Below are 22,098 nucleotides of genomic sequence, written 5' to 3'. Positions count from 1 at the left end.
GCTGAGAGAAAAGCATTGGCCAGCACAATAGCATTGCTGGGATGTCTGTATCACACTCATTTCTTCCTGTCTGCCATCACAGTCTATGCTTGGAGCCTGCCTGAGCAAGGCTTCAGGTTGGGTTGGTTTGGGTACATGCCAAGATAAAAATAAAGGTTAGCTTTATTTGTCACATGTACATTGAAATTGTGAAGTGCTTTATTTGCATCAACGATCAACACAGTCTGAGTTGTGCTGGGGGCAGCCTGCCAGTGATGCCAAGCTTCTGGAACCAACATAGCATGCTCACAATTTACTAACCCTTAGCCTTACATTTTTGGACTATGGGAGTAAACTGGAGAAAACCAACACGGTCACAGGGAGAACGGCCAAACTCCTTACAGACAGCAGCAGAAATTGAACCCTGGTCACAATCACGGAAGCCGTAAAGCAATATGCTACCTTCTATGTTACCACCCATGTTCTGGGTCAGGTTGGGCTACCTTGTTCCAGTGCAGTTCAATACTGTATTCTAGTAAGGATGATCTATTCTGTTTCACCAGGAGTGAAGAGCATGTTTGAGGTGAGGGTCAAGTTAGAAGGGGAATGCTTTATGTTAATTTAAATCTATATTATTTATTTTAATCCTGTTTGTCACATGTACATCAAAACACACAGTGCAGAGAGTCATCTGCATCACAATGTGCTGTGAGCAGCCCACAAATGGACCAAGTGTCTGGCAGCAGCAAATTATGCCCACAACATACTAACCCCAATTCACAAGTCTTCTTGAAATTTCCTCTCCGGAGGAAACCCACGAGTTCATGAGGAGAACATGCAAAATCCTTACAGGCAGCAGCAGGAATTCATCCCTGATTGCTCATCATTGTGCTAACTCCCTTGCAAGGCTCTCCTACTGCTGCGGGTGATGATTTTGGTTGATAAGAATGAAGTGCCAAAGAAAGTGAGGGGATGCTCTTGTGTCTTCACCACCCCAACTCATCTCGTCCCTGAGCAGTGCGTGTGGAAAGTAGGCAATCACAGGTGCTCAACATTGCTGGTCTCCTCAAAACCTCCCTTCTGAAAAGCACTAAAGAGCTATTGAAACAAAAACATCACACCATCTTAACAGCTTCTTTCCATGGGCAGCTAATGCGATCAACCATTTGAGTTAGCCCCACCCCCCTATCTGTTAACCCCACTAATGCACTATGAACACTTTAAACCACTTTCTATTTGTAAATACATGCAGCTATTTATGTATTTATGCACATTTTATTCCATATCTGCACTTTGACTAAGTTTATTTTTTATATAATCCTTCATTCTTATAATTGTGCAATGCTATTTTTCTTGCATATTATGTTATCACACCACAGCAAATTTCTAACACATATAAATGTATACAAATAAAGTTGTTCCTTGATCCTTTATAATACTGTCTAACATTGAAGGTACCCTTTTTTTTACAAGCCTGCCTGCCTTCAATCCTGGTGCAATGTTTGGAGGCAAAAGCCTTCTAACTCATTAAGCCTATTCTTTCATTCAAGGACTACTAGAAAATCTAACATACAAATTGCTCTTTTTTTCAAGTATTAATCTTTGGGAAAGCACCCTTCTAGGGTTTAAAATATATTTAGTGTTTTTCCTAAAGTAAGGGATTCTACTAAAATAAGGCATTCTATAAGTATGTGAAGAGCAAGAGGATAAGACGTGAGAGAATAGGACCAATCAAGTGTGACAGTGGAAAAGTGTGTATGGAACTGAAGGATATGGCAGAGGCACTCAATGAATATTTTGCTTCAGTATTCACTACGAAAAAGGATCTTGGTGATTGTAGGGATGACATACAGAGGACCGAAAAGCTTGAGCATATAGACATTAAGAAAGAGGATGTGCTGGAGGTTTTGGAAAGCATCAAGTTGGGTATGTCTTCGGGACAGGATGAGATGTACCCCAGGCTACTGTGGGAGGCAAGGGAGGAGATTGCTGAGCCTTTGGCGATGGTCTTAGCATCACCAATGGGGATGGGAGAGATTCCGGAGGATTGGAGGGTTGCAGATGTTCCCTTATTCAAGAAAGGGAGTAGAGATAGCACAGGAAATTATAGACTAGTGAGTCTTACTTCAGTGGCTGGTAAGCTGATGGAGAAGATCCTGAGAGGCACAATTTATGAACATTTGGAGAGGCATAATATGATTAGGAATAATCAGCATGGCTTTGTCAAAGGCAGGTCGTGCCTTACGAGCCTGAGTGAATTTTTTGAGGATGTGGCTAAGCACATTGATGAAGGTAGAGCCGTAGATGTAGTGAATATGGATTTCTGCAAAGCATTTGACAAGGTACCCCAATTCAAGGCTTATTGATAAAGTGAGGAGGTATGGGACCCAAGGGGACATTGCTTTGTGGATCCAGAACTGGCTTACCCGCAGAAGGCAAAGGGTGGCTGTACACGGGTCATTTTCTGCAATGGAGGTTGGTCACCAATGGTGTGCCTCAGGTATCTGTTCTGGGACCCCTTCTCTTCGTGATATTTGTAAATGTCCCGAATGAGGAAGTGGAGGGATGGGTTAGTAAATTTGCTGATGACACAAAAGTTGGGAGTGTTGTGGATAGTGTGGAAGGCTGTCAGAGGTTACAGTGGGACATCAATAGGATGCAAAACTGGGCTGAGAAGTGGTAGATGGAATTCAACCCAGATAAGTGTGAGGTGGTTCATTTTGGTAGGTAAAATATGATGGCAGAATATAGTATTAATGGTAAGACTCTTGGCAGTGTGAAGGATCAGAGAGACCTTGGGGTCCAAGTCTATAGGACACTCAAAGCTGCTGCGCAGGTTGACTCTGTGGTTAAGAAGACATACGGTGCATTGGCCTTCATCAATCGTGGAATTGAGTTAAAGAACCAAGAGGTAACGTTACAACTACGTAGGATCCTGGTCAGACCCCACTTGGAGTACTGTGCTCAGTTCTGGTCACCACACTACAGGAATGATGTGGAAACTATAGAAAGGGTGCAGAGAAGATTTACAAGGATGTTGCTTGGATTGGGGAGCATGCCTACGAGAATAGGTTGAGTGAACTTGGCCTTTTCTGCTTGGAGCGAAGGAGGATGAGAGGTGACCTGATAGAGGTGTATAAGATGATGAGAGGCATTGATCATGTGGACAGTCAGAGGCTTTTCCCCAGGGGTGAAATGGCTGACATGAGAGGGCACAGTTTTAAGGTGCTTGGAAGTAGGTACAGAGGAGATGTCGAGGTAAATTTTTTACACAGAGAGTGGTGAGTGCATGGAATAGGCTGCCGACTATGGTGGTGGAGGCGGATACAATAGGGTCTTTTAAGAGATCCCTGGGCAGGTACACGGAGCTTAGAAAAATAGAGGGCTATGGGTGACCCTAGGTAATTTCTAAAGTAAGTACATGTTCAGCACAGCACTTTGGGCCGAAGGGCCTGTATTGTTCCCTAGGTTTTCTATCTTCCTATGTTTCTGAAGTGAGAAATTGATAATAGAAAATCAATTTGAAATTTCTATTTATTTCATTATATTTTATAATTTTGTTGTTTCAAGTTCAGTAAAATATGAACGAAGATTAAAATACTGGCATCAATATTTTAAAACGTTTTAAATTCTAGTAAACAAATTTTATCAGATTTATGCAGTGAACAAATCATCCCTGTCATTTAGATGTTTCCAAAAGTTCCTAGAAAATCAAACTTTACGCTCATTTTTACTTCCTGTTTCTGATATTTGGCTGATATAAATGCATCAGTCTCAAGCCAAAGTTAACAAGAGAGGCAGTGACAACTGCCATTTATGGAAAGAAATCTCTCTAACTGAGAAGAAATCTGCTGAAGCATTGCTCACAGCAGTCAGGCAACGGGTCGGTCCATTCTGACAGGTATTTTAAACATTGCTTCTCACTATGCATAACTCTGGTGCTACAGCAAAGCTCTGTTCACCTGCCATGTCTCTTTAAGGTGATGAATTCTCTTTGCAATAAACACCCTTGTGTTAATTACAGGTTAACTACTGTGGGCAAGCCAAGTTTGCAAGTAGTCAGACACTTGTCAATTTTCTACTTCATCTCTGTGAACTTCCTTCAGCAAAGATCTTTAAATTCAAGCTTAAATGGAATGAAGTTAATGTCTAGATTTTATATATTTTTAACAATTTAATGTCAGCTTTATAGAGAGAGGAAGCCGCAATAAGGAAGAAGCTCACTTGGAGGTGCACGGGTGGTTGTATGGGAAGAGACTCAGAGATGGATGGAGCAGGAGCAAGTGAGGTGGAGGTGGGGAAGAGATAGAGTGTGCAAGAAAGGGAGAGGGAGAGAGAGAGGGGGGGAGAGAAGGAAAGATAAAACGTGAGAGAGTGCAGCGAGAGAGATAAAGAAAGATGGTGACAGAATATTGGTAAGATTGAGTCCTAGAGTAAGAGAGGCAGAAAGAGAAAATTAAAATAAAACAAAAATGCAGTTGCAGGAAATCCAAAATAAAACCAGAAAATGCAGGAAATACTCAACAATCCAAGGCATTAAGTTCTGATGAAGGATTTCTCGGATGTAATACATTAATCTGGTTTTGTTTCTCTACAGATGCTGCCTGGCCTGCTAAGTGTTTCCGTTTCAGTTTAAACCTTTTAAACCCAGTGAGGGAGATTGGAACTGCAGATGGAGGGAGCTGGAGGACATGGAAGGTGTGTGTGTGTGTGTGTGTGTGTGTGTGTGTGTGTGTGTGTGTGTGTGTGTGCACGCGCACACAAGAGAAGGGGCAGCGAGAGAGAGAGGGAGGGGGAAGAGGGGAGAGATAGAGAGGGAGAGAAAGGGGAAAGACAGATAGATAGAGAGAGAAAGAGACAGATGGGCAGGTTGACAGAGAGCATGAAGTATAGAGAAAGAGTGAGGTGCTGAGGTAATGATATACAGCCACAGATGCTGAGAATAAGCAGGCAGCTTGGATATATCTGCTGCTGTTCTATGCGACTCATGACCAAGCACTTACACCATCTGAAACTGGACTGGACCCTCCTGAGTAGAAGACCGAAGACCCTCAAGGTGAGCAATACATTAGGCCCCACTGTTGAGAGCAAAACTCTGTCCCTAAACTGTAGGTTTGCTCACAGTATCACATGAATCACTCTGCGCTCTTCCACTGAAGGCAGCTCAACAGTGAAATCATCCCCATGACACACGACTGGCGCCACATCATTCGAACGTTCCTAATTACTTGAAGTACTAACAATATAATTTTAATCTTCTTGAAGCCTGACCTGTGCAATTATATCCTGTCACAATCCCCAGCAGTTGGTGCAAGTCATCCCATTGCAAGTGTGACTTCCAATTAAAATATGGAGAGAATTGCATTTTAATGCAGTCACACAGAAGAGCTTGCCTTACAGTATTAATTAAATCTTGCTTATTTGATTGCTGTTAACTGTTCAGTAACTCTTAGTTCTTGCTAGATTGAGGGAGGGGGAGGAGAAAGGGAGGAATAGAACATGATAATAGAAATGAATGTCATTTAAATCAATGCATAAACTTATAAATCTTAATTCAATATAAAGAATCTAATACAAAAGCTCTGTTTCCTTGAAGTATTTAATAGTTTTCCCTCCTCTTCCAGCTCTTTCTGAGTTTCTCAGGAAAAGTTAACCTCTTCGCAAGCCGATTCATCGGCCTGAAAGCTCAGAAAGTGAGTGAAGTCGGGCAACTTGACCAGAGAAGTTTGAACTCACTCACCTAACATGCACTGGAAGACTAATAGCCTTCTCTGCAGTCACTGCTGTCAATATAGGAAATGCAGAAAACTCCCTGAAACTTCAATATGATAATAAACAGACCATTAAACTTCAGCACACAGCCTATTCACTCGCAGGGTGGCGCGAGTGTGAGACAAGCTGCCAGTGCAAGTGGTAGATGCAAGTTCAATTGTAACATTTAAGAGGGTTTGGGTAGGTACATGGGTGAGAGGCTTGTTTGCAGGATGTTAAATTCAATCTGTAGTTTGAGATGAAGCTAAAGCTGGATGTATCGATATTGCAGTTGAATAAAGCTAACTACAGAGGCATGAGAGGGGAGATGGCCAAAGCTAATCAGAAGGGGACACCAGCAGGGATGATGGTAGACCAACAATAGTTGGAGTTTCTGGCAGTAATTCGGAAGTTCCTTCTAAAGAAGAAGCAGCATTCAAAAAGGAGGACGAGACAACTGTGGCTCACAAGTGAAGACAACATGGTCTTTCCCTTTAGATTGCAGGTACATAAATCACTGAAACGTCAAGGGATTGAGGATTATGAAGAACTAGCACAAAATAGTTGAAGTCGAATGCAAAATTGAATGGTAGAGCAGGTTGAGGAGCCAGTTGGCCTATTCCTGTGGCTGCTTTCATATCTGCTAGATACAGTAACTCCAATACTTTCAGTATTTCCTGAAGCATACAATTATTCACTTCTGTTATCATTAGTAAATCCTTTTTCTACTATTTCTTATACCTTGATATCATTTGCAGTTTGCAACACTCCAAACAAGGTCTGATCAGAAGCTTAATCTGACCTTAATTGCTTCTTAATAGCCACATTATAGTCTGACCCTATCAGAGCTATTTCTTTTCAACCACCCATCCCCACTCTTATCTTTACTATTACCCAAAACTTACACACTTTATTCACTATTTCCGAGCTCTGCTGACGGCTCTCAGACCTGAAATATTAACAGTTTAATTTCCACAGATGCTGCCTGACTCACTGTATATACAAACATTATTGTTTTAATTTCAGATTTTCAGCATCTGCAGTTTTTGTTTTTATTTTCTGTATAAATTATTACCCCAGAGAGGCAAATATTAAATGACATCTCCAGTGTGAGTAAGGAGCTTTCTGATGACGGGTCTGTAACCTAAAACGTTAAATCTGTTTCTCTATCTACTGATGCTACCTGACCTGCTGAGTGTTTTTGCTTCATTGCAGATTTTCAACAGCTGCAGTATTTTTTTATTTCAATAGAGAGTTTGCCTTTAACTTGCAATGGCATCAGATCAGGGCTGCTCATGAGGGAAATTAAGTTAATCAACAGTCAGGAATGAACAAATCTGCATCTTTATGGTCAGATCTATGAAACTTCTGCTTCTGATGCAACCAACAGCCTGTGGTAAACACCAGTGAAGCACACTGTGTACCATGTATAAGGACAAATCAGAAACAAGCTAAACAGCCTAACTGCTCCACGCCTGTGTCTGTAGAGTCTTTAATATTATCATTACGTGTCGTGAAGGGCCTGTCTTTGTGTTGTACTTTTCTGTGACTCTTTGACTTGTGTGCTGCTTCCAGAACATCCCTGGGTTTTGTTGATTGTTAATGCAAATGACGCATCCCACTGTATGTTTCCATGTATATGTATGAAACAAATTTGGATCTGAATTTGAATCTGGTGTGGCATCAGCTTTGCCCTAGACTGCAAGAAATTGCAAAGTGATGTGAATGTAGCCCAGGCCATCACACAAAACGACTCCCTTCCACTGACTCTGTCTACATTTCTCACTGCATCAGGAAAGTATCCTCAGAATCAATCACCCCTCCCACCCCAGTCGCCCGCTTCTAGCTTGTGTTGTTCTGGTGAACACTGTTGGCATGCTTTGTTGGCACCAGAATATGCGGCAAATCTTGTGGGCTGCCCCCAGCTCCTCCTTAGGCATGTAGGTTGTAATGAAAATGACACATATCACCGTATGTTTCAATGTACATGTGATAAGTACATTCAGTGGCCACTTCATTCAGTGCAGGAGTGGAACCCGGTGTGAGCTTCTCCGGCTGCATCCTATCCACTTGAATGCTCAATGTGTGTGCACTCGGAGATGCTCTTCTACTGCTGTAACACGTGTTCATTTGCATTACTGTTGCCTTCCTGTCAGCTTGAGCCATGAAGCAATCCCTCAAGTGCTTTTAAATCTTTCGTCTCTCATCCTAAATCAACGCCCTTTACTCTTAGCCACCCCTACCTTGAGAAAATACTCTGAACATCCAATTTATCCATGAATCCCAAGTTCTGTGGGTGAAAACACCTTGTTAATGAGGGAGGTCAGAGGAGAATGGCCAGACTGGTTCAAGCTGACAGGAAAGCAACAATAACTCAAATAATCAGACGTCACAACAGTGGTGTACAGAGGGGCATTTCTGAACACACGCATCAAACCTTGAAGTGGATGGGCTACAACGGTAGAAGAGTATGAACATATGAAAGCCCACTTAATGGCCAACTTGCTAGGTATTTTCTGTAATTAGTAAGGTGGCCACTGAGGGTCTGTTGGCGGAAGCCATTGCCTGCAAGCACTTAAGTGAAAAGCACTCAAAACAGGTTAGGACACTGCTGCAGATTTTTGAAAGCCTTGGCTCATTTAAGGTGGATTGATGGAGATTGGCAGGAACAGTTAACTCAGGAAGTAAAGGCATGGATGAAGGCTTCGGCAGGAAAGGAACCAATACAGAATGAACCTCACAACGGCAGAGTGGTGCATTTGCACGACTCCTTTCCAGGCGACAATGTGAACAGACCGGTTTATTTTCAGCAATGCAAGGGAGACGAGTGGATCCCATGATTATGAAAGAGGTTTCATGGCTTCAGCGCGTCAAGTACTTCGTCTGCTCATCCAGTACAAGTGATGGATAACAGGCTAGACAAGTTGATGACAGCTGCCACGAAATGCTAAAAAGTGGCTCTCAGCCAGTTATCAGGACAGCAGCAGGGGCGGGTGGTAAATGTCTGAACATCTTTGTGTTACACAGCAAAGATATAGGCCTCTCAAACACCATTTGTGTTGGCCATTGAGCGCCTGAACTTCACCCACCATGCAATCAATCCATGTACATAAAATATCTTACATTTTTATCCTTATTGTGTGACTTTTATTATGATTATTATTGTGTCCTTTATCTTTTGTGGGTTTTCTTGTGCTGCACTGGGTCTGGAGTAACAATTATTTCATTTTCCTTACACTCGCGTCGAGGAAATGACATTAAACAATCTTGAGCCTTGGATCTTGAATTGTGAACGAAAAGCAGGCAAAGCAGTCACACCAGGAGGCAATAATCAGCACTAAATCCATCAGGGAAACGTTCTATCAACGACATATGTAGCATTAGGAGAAAGATTAGAACTAGCCAGCCTTAATCATCAGGAAATTCAGCTCAAGTTGGATGAAAAATGACAGAAATCACAGAGGCATCACTCAGCCGTTGCCTGATATTAGAACTGAAGATGTGCAGGCCACTGAAATAAGTAACAGTTGTTTATTTTTAATTCATACTGATCCTTCCACCATAAGACTTTGGAACAGAATTAGCCATTCAGCCCATTGAATCTGCTCTGTTATTCCAGTATGACTGATTTGTTATTCGTCTTGACCCCATTCTCCTACTTTCTCTTCATAACATTTGACAACATTACTAATCAAATTCTTATTTGAGAGGGATAAGAAATTAGCCATGATGAAATGGCAGAGCAGATTCAATTAACCGAATGGCCTAATGCTGCTCCTATGTCTTATTATCTTATGGTTAGTCAAGAACCTATCAAACTCAGCTTTAAATAAACCCAATGACTTGGCTTCCACAGCCGACTTGGCTTCCACAGCCGCCTTAGCAATGAATTCCACAGATTCATCACCCTCTGGCTAAAGAAATTCGTCCTCATCTTAGTTCTAAAGGAATGCCCTTGTATTTTGACAGTGTTCCTTCTAGTCCTGGATTTCATCACTACAGAAAATATCTCCTCCACCCTCTCAATCTAGGCCTTTCAATATTCGATATGTTTATGTTGAGATCTGCCCTCTTTTTTTTAATTCCAGAGAGTACAGGCTCAGAATCATCAAGTGTTCCTTATAATTTAACCTTTTCAATCCTGGGATTATTCTCATGAACCTCTTCTGGACCCTTTCCAATGCCAGCATAACCTTTCTCAGATAAGAGGCCCAAAACCGTTCAGAATACTCCAAGTGTAGTCTGAACAATGCTTTATAAAGTCTTGCTTTACATCCTTGCTTTTATGTTCTGGTCCTCTTGAATATAGCCTTTCGGAGGGGTGCAGAGAAGGCTCATCAGGTTGATTCCAGAGATGAGGGGGTTAGACTTTAAGGAGAGAGTGAGTTGCCTGGGACTGTACTTACTGGAATTTAGAAGGATGACAGAAGAACTTATAGAAACATATAAAATTGTGAAAGGGATAGATAAGGTAGAGGAGGAAAGTAGTTTTCACTGGTAGGTGAGACTTGAAATAGGAGACATAGCCTCAAGATTTGGGGAAGTAAATTTAGGAAGGAGATGAGAAGGAACTGCTTTTCCCAAAGAGTTAAGAATCTGTGGAATTCTCTACCCGATGAAGCAGTGAAGGCTACCTCAGTAAATATATTGAAAACAAGGTTGGATAGATTTTTGCATAGTAGGGGAATTAAAGGTTATGGGGGAAAAGACAGGTGGGTGGAAGTGAGACCATAGTCAGATCAGCCATGGTTTATTGAATGGCGGGGCAGGCTCGATGGGCCAGATGGCCGACTCCTGCTCCTATTTCTTGTGTTCTTCTGCATCCTACTCATATGTATCAGGCCTACCTGCCTGATTCAGAAGATCCTCTCTTGTTGGGGTTTGTTGCATTCTCACCAACAATACCCACGGCACATTAATGATTAAAGAAGTGTGAGTGCAACAGCTTATAAACGAGAGATCTTGCAGATGGTAGAAATCCAGAGCAACATGCGCGCGCGCGCACACACACACACATGCACGCACGCACACACACAAACATACATACACGCAAACGCACACACGCGCAAACGCACACAAGCACGCAATGCAAACGCACACACACACAAACACACACACACGCACGCACACACACGCAAACGCACACACATGTGCAAACGCACACACACACGCACGCGTACACACACAAACACACACGCATGCACACGCACACAAACACACACGCACGCAAATGTGCACACACATGCACACCTGCACACACGCGTGCATGCGCACACACACACACACACACACACACATAATGCTGGCAGAACTCAGTAGGTCAGGCAGAATCTGTGGAAAAGACTGAGACCTTTTGTCAGCACTGGAAAGGAAGGGTGAAGATGCCGGAATAAGAAGGTTGGGAGAGGGGAAGAATTACAAGCTGGAAGATGATGGGTGGAAAAGGCAAAGGCCTGGAGAAGAGGTAATCTGGTAGAAGAGGAGAATGGATCATGGGAGAACAGAAAGGAGGAGGGGCATCAGGGGGAGGTGATAGGGAGGTGAGTCAAAGACGTAAAGAGGGGCCAGAGTGGTATGTGGTGCACAGAGGTTAAATCTAAGCTGTGCAGTATTGATGAGATTTGGATTTTACTTGTTTCATTGTACAAGCAGATAAATTGAGGCTAGGCACAAGCCAGTAGCAGGAACACAATCTGAGTGTGCACAACCCTAATCCTACTTCAGTAATGGAATACCATGGAGCAGCTCTTGTCTTTCATGGTGTTTTTTTCCGCAATAACGCTTTGTTTTGTACAGCTGTTTTCTTCACTGTATTGTATAAACTAAGATGTTCTCTAAGATGACGGAATCAAAGTGCCTGTCATGTTGCTGCAAGCAAGTTTTCCTTTGTCAAAGAGCCTCTCGAGTCCGTTCTGAACACCCACAGCGCCACAGTCTCGAGGAGACATAGGATTGCTTGGAGCAAGTGAGAGCTTAAACGAAACAAGCAGGGGCAGTCAGCACATTTTGCGTACCATAGTCACAAGGAGACACTGGATGGCAAAGAGCAAGAGAGAGATTAAATGACGTGAGCGGGTCAGTTGGCAATTTTTACACTGTGCAGACCCAAGGAGACATTGGATTGCACATAATTAAGAATTTGGTAAGGACCAATAAAAAAAAGTTAGGTTTAAGTGGAGTGGTCATTGTGAGAGTGGACTAGTGTTGGAGTGCAGAGTTGAGGCTTTGGTTTATCGAGGTTTTGGTAAGGAGAGGCTAGGCTGTAGGTAGATTATTTTTATTTCATCACGTATTGTTCTTTTATTTCTTCATACAAATTTCAAGCAGTGAGGATGCTTGATAGGATGCCAGAATGCTCCTCTTGTGGGATGTGGGTTGGTAGGTAGATCTCCAATGTCCCTGAAGACGACAACTGCAAGAAGCGCACCCAACTGCAGCTTCTAACAATCTGCATTAAGGAGTTGGAACTGAAACTGGATGAACTCCGGATCATTCGGGAGGCTGAGGAGCTGATAGACAGAACATACAGGGAGTTAGTTACACCCAAGGTACAGGGTGGAGGGGGAAAAGGGATAGGCAGCCAGTACAGAGCATCCCTGTGGCCATTCCTCTCAACAAAAGGTGTACTGCTTTGGCTGCTGTTGCGGGGAATGCCTCGCAGAGGAAAGGACCAGTGGTTGGTTCACTGGCTCCATGGCTCAGAAGCAAAAGGGGGAGAAGAGCCAAGCTGAAGGGGTTTTGATGTTTAGGGGAATAGAAAGAAGGTTCTGTGGACAAGAACAAGATTCCCAGATGGCTTGTTACCTCCTGGGTGTCAAGGTCAGGGACATCTTGGGACAAGTCCACAGCATTCTTAAATGGGAGGGTGGGCAGCCAGAGGTTGTTCTCCACTTCAGTACCAATGAAATGGGTAGTAGGGGTGACGAGGTCCTGCAAAGTGAGTTCAGGGGGTTAGGTGATAAGTTAAAGGACAGGACCTCCAGGGTTGTGATTTTAGGATTGATACCCATGCCACATGTTAGTGTGGCCAGAAATAGGAGCATTATAGAAACATAGAAAACCTACAGCACAATAAAGGCCCTTCGGCCCACAAAGCTGTGCCAATCATGTCCCTACCTTAGAACTACCTAGGCTTTACACATAGTCCCCTATTTTTCTAAGCTCCATGTAATCATCCAGGAGCCTCATAAAAGACCCTTTCGTTTCCGTCTCCACCACCACCGCAGGTGGCTAAGGAGTTGGTGCAGAAGAGAGGGCTTTAGATTTTTGAATCATTGGTCTCCCTTCAGGGAAGGTGGGCCTGTGCAGAAGATGCAGCTCAGAACATTTATTCCACCATGCCCAAACTTTCAATTCCTGACTTTGTACGTAGGGTGAGCATGGTGAGACTAATGCTCTGAGCTGTGTATATTTCAATGCAAGGAATATTGTAAGGGAGGCAGAAGAGTTTAGGCAATGGAATTATGACATTGGCAGATGACTGGTTGAGCATGGACGAAATGACCCATTGATTTGCAGTTGGACCATAGCCCTCCATATACCTCGGATCCATATCCTTACCCAAATTTCTTTTAGATGTTGCAATCTAACCCACGACCACACCTTCCACTGGCAGCCCATTCCACACCATCTGAGTGAAGAAGATCCCCCCCCCCCCCATGGTCCCCTTAAACATTTCACCTTTCACCCTTAATTCATGAACTCTAGCTCCAGTTTCATCCAACCTCAGTGGAAAAAGCCTTGTTGCATTTACCCTCTCTACATCACTTATAATTTTGTACACCTCTATCAAATCTCCCCTCATTCTCCTCCGCTCCACTGCCAATAAACTTGGACTTGATCCAGAGAAAATGCACCAAGCATCTGTTGCCAATTGGCACACAAAGGATACTGGTCCTTACCTTAGATGACAAGCCTTCCCTAAATCAACAGGGAGAGACGTGATTCTGTTTTGGAAATGGGGCCCCTGAATTGGGCCAGATGGCTCGATATGTAATAGCGATGTAAAGTCTATTCAGCCTTTTCACTGATGTGAAAAGTTTACTGTGAGACACTGCCACACTCCACAGACGGTGGTGAAACAATAGGAAGACAAAGAAGTGAGAGTTCATGGCTGAAAGGGAGCATAAATCCCTGCTATCAATGGTTTTACAAAAGTCAACACGAGTACAAATGTAAATACACACAGTGGCCACTTTATTAGGTACAGATGTAGATTGTGGTCTTCTGCTGCTGTACCACATCCATTCAAACTGCTGTGGGTTCAGAGATACTGGTGCACATACCACTGTTGTAATATGTGGTTACTTTAGCTATTGTCACCTTCGACCACTTTGGCCATTCTCCTCTCACCTCTCTCATTAACAGGGTGTTTTCACCCACAGAACTGCCACTTATTTTTTTGTTTTCTGCATCATTCTCTGTAAACCCTGCGGACTGTTGTGTGTGAAAATCCCCGGAGATCAGCAGTTTCTGAGATACTCAAATGACCGCATCTGACACCAACAACCATTCTGCAGTCAAAGTTACATTTCTTCTCCATTCTGATGTTTGGTCTGAACCACAACAGAACCTCATGACCATGTCTGAATGCGTTTATGTATTTGCATTGCTGCCACATAATTGGCCAATTAGACATTTGCATTAATAGTCAGGTGTTCAGGTGTACCTAATAAAGTGACCACTGAGTGTAGGTGTCACTATTTTTCCTATAAAAACATCAGTAGGAATCCTTTACTCTTTTCTTGCCTTTTCCTAACTTCCCACTTTTCGGAGAAAGATTTTCACCTCACTGGGTAATTATTTGTGCACTGGTGAATCTGGTTCTCAAGGGAGCCCAGGTCGAGCTCCATCAGTTCCACAGACCAAGCAGTCCAACCTCATTGGCATTCTGAGTGGGTGCAGTCAGAAGCTTATGTCTATAATTGTTGCTGTGATGTGCAGAGGATACTGCTTCACTGCAGCCTGACTGGGGGACCCTTCATTTCAATGGAACATGTAAATCTGACCTCTAGCACACCCTCACCTCCTGACATACAGTCATCAATTAAAGCATAGCTCATGTCTCCCAAAAAAATCATGAAGCATGAAATCTACCCAGCCCTCTGCCAGACTGTGATTGACGCACCGTGACTTCTAGTGAATTGCCATGGTGCAATATTTTCATCAGATGAGGAGCCTTTTGTCGACTAAGTGGGCCACAGATCCCAGGTACTGGCTGAACAGTAGCCCTGCGGATTATTTCCACTCCAGCATCAAGGTCAGGCCAGCTTCAGAGGGTGAGCAGCTGGCTGATAACAATGCCTGTGAATGCAGACAGAGTTTAGAAAAACGGGCGGGGGGGGGGGGAGCTCAATGAAACTCATCGAATATTGAAAGGCCTAGATAGAGTGGGCGTGGAGAGGATGCTTCCTACAGGCTTCCTACAGAAGGTGAGTCTAGGACCAGAGGACACAGACTCAGAATAGAAGGACATCCCTTTAGAACAGAAATGAGGAAGAATGTTTTTTGCCGGGGGGGGGGGGGGGAAACTGTGGATTTCTTTGCCACAGATGGCTGTGGAGGCCAAGTCATTGGGTAATATTTAAAATGGAGGGATAAGTTGGCGATTAGTAAAGGTATCAAAGGCTGCAGGGAGAAGGCAGGACAATGGGGTTTAGAGGGATAATAAATCAGCCATGATGGAATGGTGGGCCAAATGGTCTTTTGTCTTATAGTGTGATGATATGGTCAGAGGCTGAGCTCCATATCGGGGTTGATTTGTCTACTGAAATGGATGAGATGATGGGCCAAGCTCTCAACATCTGCAAAACTAAGGTTGTCTACCAGATTGCTGTATTATACAACATCACCTCTGACACTAGAGGTGCAGAATTAAAACTGGAAAACACAAGCTACTTCCTCTTTCTCAAAGCCACTGAACACATTTACATGGAGCACTGCACAAGAAAGCAGCATCCATCATCACCAACCCACACCATCCAGGCCATACTCTTTTATCACTATTACCATCAGGCAGGAAGTACGGAAGCCTCAGGTCCCACACTACCAGGTTCAGGAACAGTTATTACCCTATAACCATTGGAAAGAAGGTACAGGATCCTTAGGTCCCACACTACCAGGTTCAGGAACAGTTATTACCCTATAACCATTGGAAAGAAGGTACAGGATCCTCAGGTCCCACACTACCAGGTTCAGGAACAGTTATTACCCTATAACCATCAGAAAGGTGATACAGGAGCCTCAGGTCCCACACCACCAAGTTCAGAAACAATTATTACCCTATAACCATCAGAAAGGTGGTACAGGAGCCTCAGGTCCCACACCACCAAGTTCAGGAAGAGTTATTTCCCTATAACCAAAAGAAAGATGGTACAGGAGCCTCAGGTCCCACACCACCAGGTTCAGGAACAGTTATTACCCTATAACCATCAGAAAGGTGGTACAGGAGCCTCAGGTCCCACACCACCAAGTTCAGGAAGAGTTATTTCCCTATAACCATCAGAAAGATGGTACAGGAGCCTCAGGTCCCACACTACCAGGTTCAGGAACAGTTATTACCCTATAACCATTGGAAAGAAGGTACAGGATCCTCAGGTCCCACACTACCAGGTTCAGGAACAGTTATTACCCTATAACCATCAGAAAGGTGGTACAGGAGCCTCAGGTCCCACACCACCAAGTTCAGAAACAATTATTACCCTATAACCATCAGAAAGGTGGAACAGGAGCCTCAGGTCCCACACCACCAAGTTCAGGAAGAGTTATTTCCCTATAACCATCAGAAAGGTGGTACAGGAGCCTCAGGTCCCACACCACCAGGTTCAGGAACAGTTATTATCCCTCAACCATCAGGATCCTGAACTAGCATGGATAACTTCACTCACCACAAATCTGATCTGATTCTGTGACCTACAGACTCACTTTCAGGACTTTTTACAACTCATGTTCTCAGTATTATTTTTACTTGTCTTCCTTTGCACATTAGCACAGTTTGGAAAGGAGTCGTGTGGGCACAGATGTTAGTCCACTACATCCTTCATTGTGAATATGGGAAAGGCTTAGCCTTTTGAGTGACATTGGTAATAAGGCAGAAACCTCACTTTCATCTCTTTCCACCCACCTTTTCCATTTGTACCTCCAAAGCTCTGGAATTTTCTCCATTGTAAAGGGATGTGAAGTCAGCCAACTCCATGATGGACACTGGCTTGCCCACATTGAGGGCAATGCCTCACGAGGCGATGACTCAAAAAGGCTGCATAAATCATTAAGAACCCTCAACACCTAGGGCATGCCCTCTTCTCATTACTACCATCAGGGAAATAAGACACAGACTCAATATTTCAGGAGGAGCTTCTTCCTCTCTGCCTTCAGAATTCTAAATAGACCATGAACCCATGAACACTACCTCACTTTTTGCTCTCGTTTACTCTACTTATTAATTTTTTATACGACTGCCAGAAACTATAAATTTCATGGCATATATCAGTGATAATAAACCTGATTCTGATACAATGCCACAGCTCTCTCTCTTCTCCATAAAGACTGAATAAGCTCAAACCCCTAGAGCCAGCATTTAGTCTTCGTTTTATTAACTCCACCTTTGGCTCGGGGTTTGCTTTTGATCAGTACTGGCACTGCACTAAGTCTGCTGAAGATGGTGGTGGCTGGTGTCCAGTGACAGTGGTAGTGAGCAGTACATCAGGCAAATCACTACTTGGCATCATGGTCCACAGCAGATGGTTGTGAGTGTGCATTGATTTACTCCAAGAATTCAAAACCTCAGAGTTCCAACTGTGTTAAGTAATGTTCAATGTCTAATTCCAAGTCCCATTTGAAGTTTTCTCACTGGATTATTGACCTTCAGGTTGAGGCTCTCTGTTCTAGAGTTTCCTAAATGTCCTCCCTCCTTCAAAACAATGTGCTGGCTTCCTCTCTGCTATAGCTGATGGAACCTGCATGTGCATTTCCTTCATTTCCCACAAATCTGCTCGCACCAACTCCTCCTCCTCCCTGGTCAGAAAAGAGATACAGCAACATGCACAAATTGCTGGAGGAACTCAGCAAGACCTGGTCATTGCAAAGGAAGTATGACAGCACCTCTATTTCCTCAGGAGTCTGTAGAGTTTCATCAAGTCATCGAAAACTTTGGTGAACATCTACAGATGTGTGGTGGAAAGTGTGTAGAACGACGGCATTACAGCCTGGTGTGGGAACACCAAAGCCTTTGAGTAGAAAACCCTACAAAAGGTAGTGGATTCAGCCTAGGACATAACTTCCCCAACCATTGAGCACATCTACAAGAAACTTTGCCATAGAAAAGCAGAGTCCATCATCAAAGATCCTCACCACCCAGGCCATGCTCTTTTCTTGCTGTGACATTAGGTAGAAGGTACAATTGCTTCAGGACTTGTACCACTAGGTTCAAGAACAGTTACTACCCCTCAACCATCAGGCTCTCGATCAAAAGGGGATAGCTGCACTCACTTAAGAACTCTGTTATATTGTTATTTCATGCTCATTATTTATTGCTATTTATTTATATCTGCATTTGTGCAGTTTGTTTACAATCTATAGAACAGTTACCATTCTATAGATTTGCTAAGTATGCCTATAGAGAAAGAATTTCAGGGTTGTATGTGGTGACTTGTATGTACTCTGATAATAAATTTTACTTTGAACTTTGAACATCAGCTGTTTATTCCCTTTTCATTGATGCTGCAGGACTTGCTGAGTACCTCCAGCATACTGTGTGTGTTGCTCAAGTTTTACAGAATCTACAGGATCTCTTGTGTGTGGAACAGAGACAGAGATGACTTGGTCCTCACCTTTCACACCACTAACCACTATATACAGCATATAATCCTTTGCCATTTCAGTCAGATTTAAAGGATCCCACCACTGGGCACATCTTCCCCTCCACTGGCCAGCACCTCCCACTCTGCTTTCTTTCAATGGTCTCTCTTCCAGATTTGTACATCCCTCCTCACCCACTCTTGCCCGTTCCCTGGCACTTAGCCCTGCACCCTTTGGGGATACAACAGTTGTTGTTTCATCTCCTCCACCACCTCAATCAAAGGATTGAAGCCACCCTTTAAGGTAAGGCAGAGACTTACAGACATCTCCAACTGGTCTGTTACGTTCAGTGCTTCCTTTCTTACATTCACAATGAGGGATATAGAACATTACAGCACAGTACATGTCCTTCAGCCCATAATGTGCCAATTCGTTAACCTGCTCCAGGTCAATCTAACACTCTCCTTCCATGCACCTTTGTTTTCTTTTATCCATGTTCCAGCTTAAGAGTCTCTTAAATGTCCCTAAGGTATCTGCCTCTATCACCTCCCCTTGCAGTGCATTCCACACACTTACCTGTCTTTGTGTAAATAACTTACCTCTGACGTCCCCCCTGTACTTTCCTCCCAACACCTTAAATTACACCCCCTTTTATTAACCATTTCCACCCTGCGAAAAAGTCTGGCTGTCCATTTTGTCTACGCCTCTTATCATCTTGCACATCTCCATAAGGTTACTCTTCATTCTCCTCTTCTCCGAAGAGAAAAGCCCCAGCTTGCTCAATCTGTCCTCAGAGACCTGTAACTGTCGGCAGTGACTCCTTTCCAAACTCTGTCTCACTGGTGCATGGAGATGCAACGTGATCTCAGAAGCTGTCCAGTTTCGAGGAGGTCTACAGCTCTTCTTATTAGATCAGAGCTAACTGCTTGCCTGCTCTCTCACCAGGACTCGAATTGTCTACAGAAACCAGTTGTTCAAGTGATTTGGTGAAAGTACTCTGCCAAAAGCTCCTTTCTCTCCAAATATTCAAAGTTGAAAGTTGAGTTCAATGTCATATGTACAAGTATATGCATGCACAGGTGTAATTCAAAACTTACTTATAGTATTTGACGCATTATTCCGCAGTGCCGGAACATCAGTCATTGATGGGTTAATTTGAACAGCTCAATTGCCGCTTTTTCTCTTGTGGAAGTTTGTGGCAGAGAAGAAGATTGCTTGACCCTTTGACCAGTGGAGACAAGAAGGTACTTAGCTAATCTTGTTCCCCAGCTCTTGGTGTGTAACCCTGAGCTTCAAGTGCTTACGCAGCTTTTGGGTTGAGAAATGTGGATTCTTGCCTCCATCTCCCTTTCAAACAGTGGTTTCCAGACTCGCACCAAAAAGTGGTGGGGATAAGACATTCCTCAACTTTCCTCAGATCCTTCCACTAATTCCCTTTACTTACCTCTATATTGTGATTGGGTGCTTTTGTGAGATCCTTCCCAAAGTACAGCAAGCATATTCAGGAATGTCTTACCTCCTCAGCAGAAGTTTGGGATGGTTCTTACTCTCCAGGTTCTTATCAATGAGGTCGGAAAGCAACTGCTTTAAGACATCAGTGGCATATTCGAGCTTGGTCTGAAGGACGGTCATGATCAGTGAAGCAACGTTCCCTCGGTCCCTCATGGAGAAACTTCGCTGGGACTCCAGCGTCCGGATGAAGGTCAGCAGGAAGACTTTACTGTTGATCAGCTGCCCAAACAGCATCAAGCCTTTCTCCACTCTCTCTTGCCTGTATCCTGGAACCTTTAAACAAGCAGCAACACAAAAATCAACATCCTGCGTGCCAAATGCTTCTTGACTTGTTTCTCCTCAAGTGCCTCACCACCCCTACCCCATCAATATCAACCTATCATTCCAACTTTTCCCAAGCAGTAAGGCCGATCAACACCTCCACCCAGTAACTCCACCACTACTTTAATATTTCCTGTCAGTCACCAAATGTATGTCCTAGTGGCACTTTATTGACACGCAATCACTCTATGTATATAAGGTATCTTATGTATTTATATTTATTGTGTGTTTTTATTATTGTACTCTTTATCTTGCTGTGATTCTTTTTGGTGCTGCACTGAATCTGGAGTTACAATTATTTCATTTGCTGTTCATTGACTTTAGTTCGGCATTCAATACTGTGATCCCCTCTAAGCTGATTGCCAAACTTCGCCAGCTTAGTATCAACTCATCCCTCTGCAATTGGATCTTGGACTTTCTGACTAACAGACCCCAATCTGTTAAGTTAGACAACTTCTCCTCCTCCACTCTCACCCTGAACACTGGTGTGCCTCAAGGCTGTGTGCTGAGCCCTCTTCTGTACTCCCTTTGCATCTATGACTGTATTCCTGTACATGGTTCTAACTCCATAATCAAGTTCGCAGACAACACCATGGTGTTTGGCCTGATCAGAGGGGATGATGAGACGGCCTACAGGGATGAGGTCCAGCACCTGGCTGCGTGGTGTGCCGACAACAACCTGGCCCTTAACACCCAGGAGACCAAGGAGATCATTGTGGACTTCAGGCATGTTAGGAGCCGCACTCACTGCCCAGCAGATTATCGGCACCCAATTCCCCACCATTGAGAACATCTACCATAAACGTTGCCCGGGCAGGGCGAAAACCATGAACTTTTTGCTCTCCTCCCATCCGGTAGGCATTACAGGAGCTTCCACTCCCGCACCAGCAGGCACAGGAAGAGCTTCTTCCCTGAGGCTGTGACCCTGCTGAACCTCACATCACAGTGCTAAGCAGTATTGCACCCATATTGTATTGTCTCAGTACTTTTATATTTGTGTGTTGTAGCACTTAATTTTTATTCGCAGTTATTTTGTAAATAACACTATTCCTTGCATTTCTGGTTAGATGCTAACTGCATTTCATGGGCTTTGTATCGGTACTCAGCACAACAACAATAAAGTTGAAACTAATCTAATCTAATTTTTCTTTATACTTGTGTACTGGAAATGGCATTAAGCAATCTTAAATTTTGAATCTTAAAGATTAGCAAACCTTTTGAAACTCATCCCATACAATAATCGGGATTGATCTTGTGGCTCCACTCTGATTCATGCCTTGAGAAAAGGCCCTCAGAGTCAATTAAAAGTTCACAAGCCGTAAGCTTATTAACGCAGTTGCTAGTGGGTGGAGTTGATTGTCATCAAAACAGAAATGAAGAGGTTTAGGTTCTGCAGTGCTAATTAGCACAGAACATTCAGAGCAAGAAGATATTAATCATGCAATTTCCTAATACCTTCCTTTGCCAGATAAGAATGCAGGTTCAAAAAAGGAAAGATTAGTTCCTAACTCCTTGCATTTAAAAAAAACTCGTTTGGAATTACTGAAAGAGTGTTCTCAGATTCTTAAACAGAAGAAATTCTATGGGGGTATGTTCTTTCAATTTCATTCAATCCAACATTGAACTGTTCTCACAAGCTTTGTACTCAATTTTCAAGCACTCTTCCACTCATATTTATTGCTTATTATTTATCATTATTATTTTGTTTTGTATTTTTTTTCTTTTTGTATTTGTTTATTC

General features: G+C 43.3%; 1 protein-coding gene across 6 annotated transcripts in view; it reads right to left on the bottom strand.

Annotated features, from left to right (window-relative positions):
• Nucleotides 1–22,098, bottom strand: part of plxna4 (plexin A4) — a 721,825-nt gene that overhangs the window by 74,525 nt on the left and 625,202 nt on the right. For all 6 annotated transcript variants that reach the window (XM_059987082.1, XM_059987079.1, XM_059987077.1 and 3 more), the window contains one exon: nt 20,042–20,310. In XM_059987082.1, coding sequence (XP_059843065.1) covers nt 20,042–20,310 — 269 coding nt within the window. The remainder of the gene's footprint in view (nt 1–20,041; nt 20,311–22,098) is intronic.

Source organism: Hypanus sabinus, chromosome 13 (genome assembly GCF_030144855.1).
Source record: "Hypanus sabinus isolate sHypSab1 chromosome 13, sHypSab1.hap1, whole genome shotgun sequence".
Lineage (NCBI taxonomy): Eukaryota > Metazoa > Chordata > Chondrichthyes > Myliobatiformes > Dasyatidae > Hypanus > Hypanus sabinus.
The sequence above is the reverse complement of the archived record's forward strand: the minus strand, read 5'-3'. Positions and strand labels throughout refer to the sequence as shown.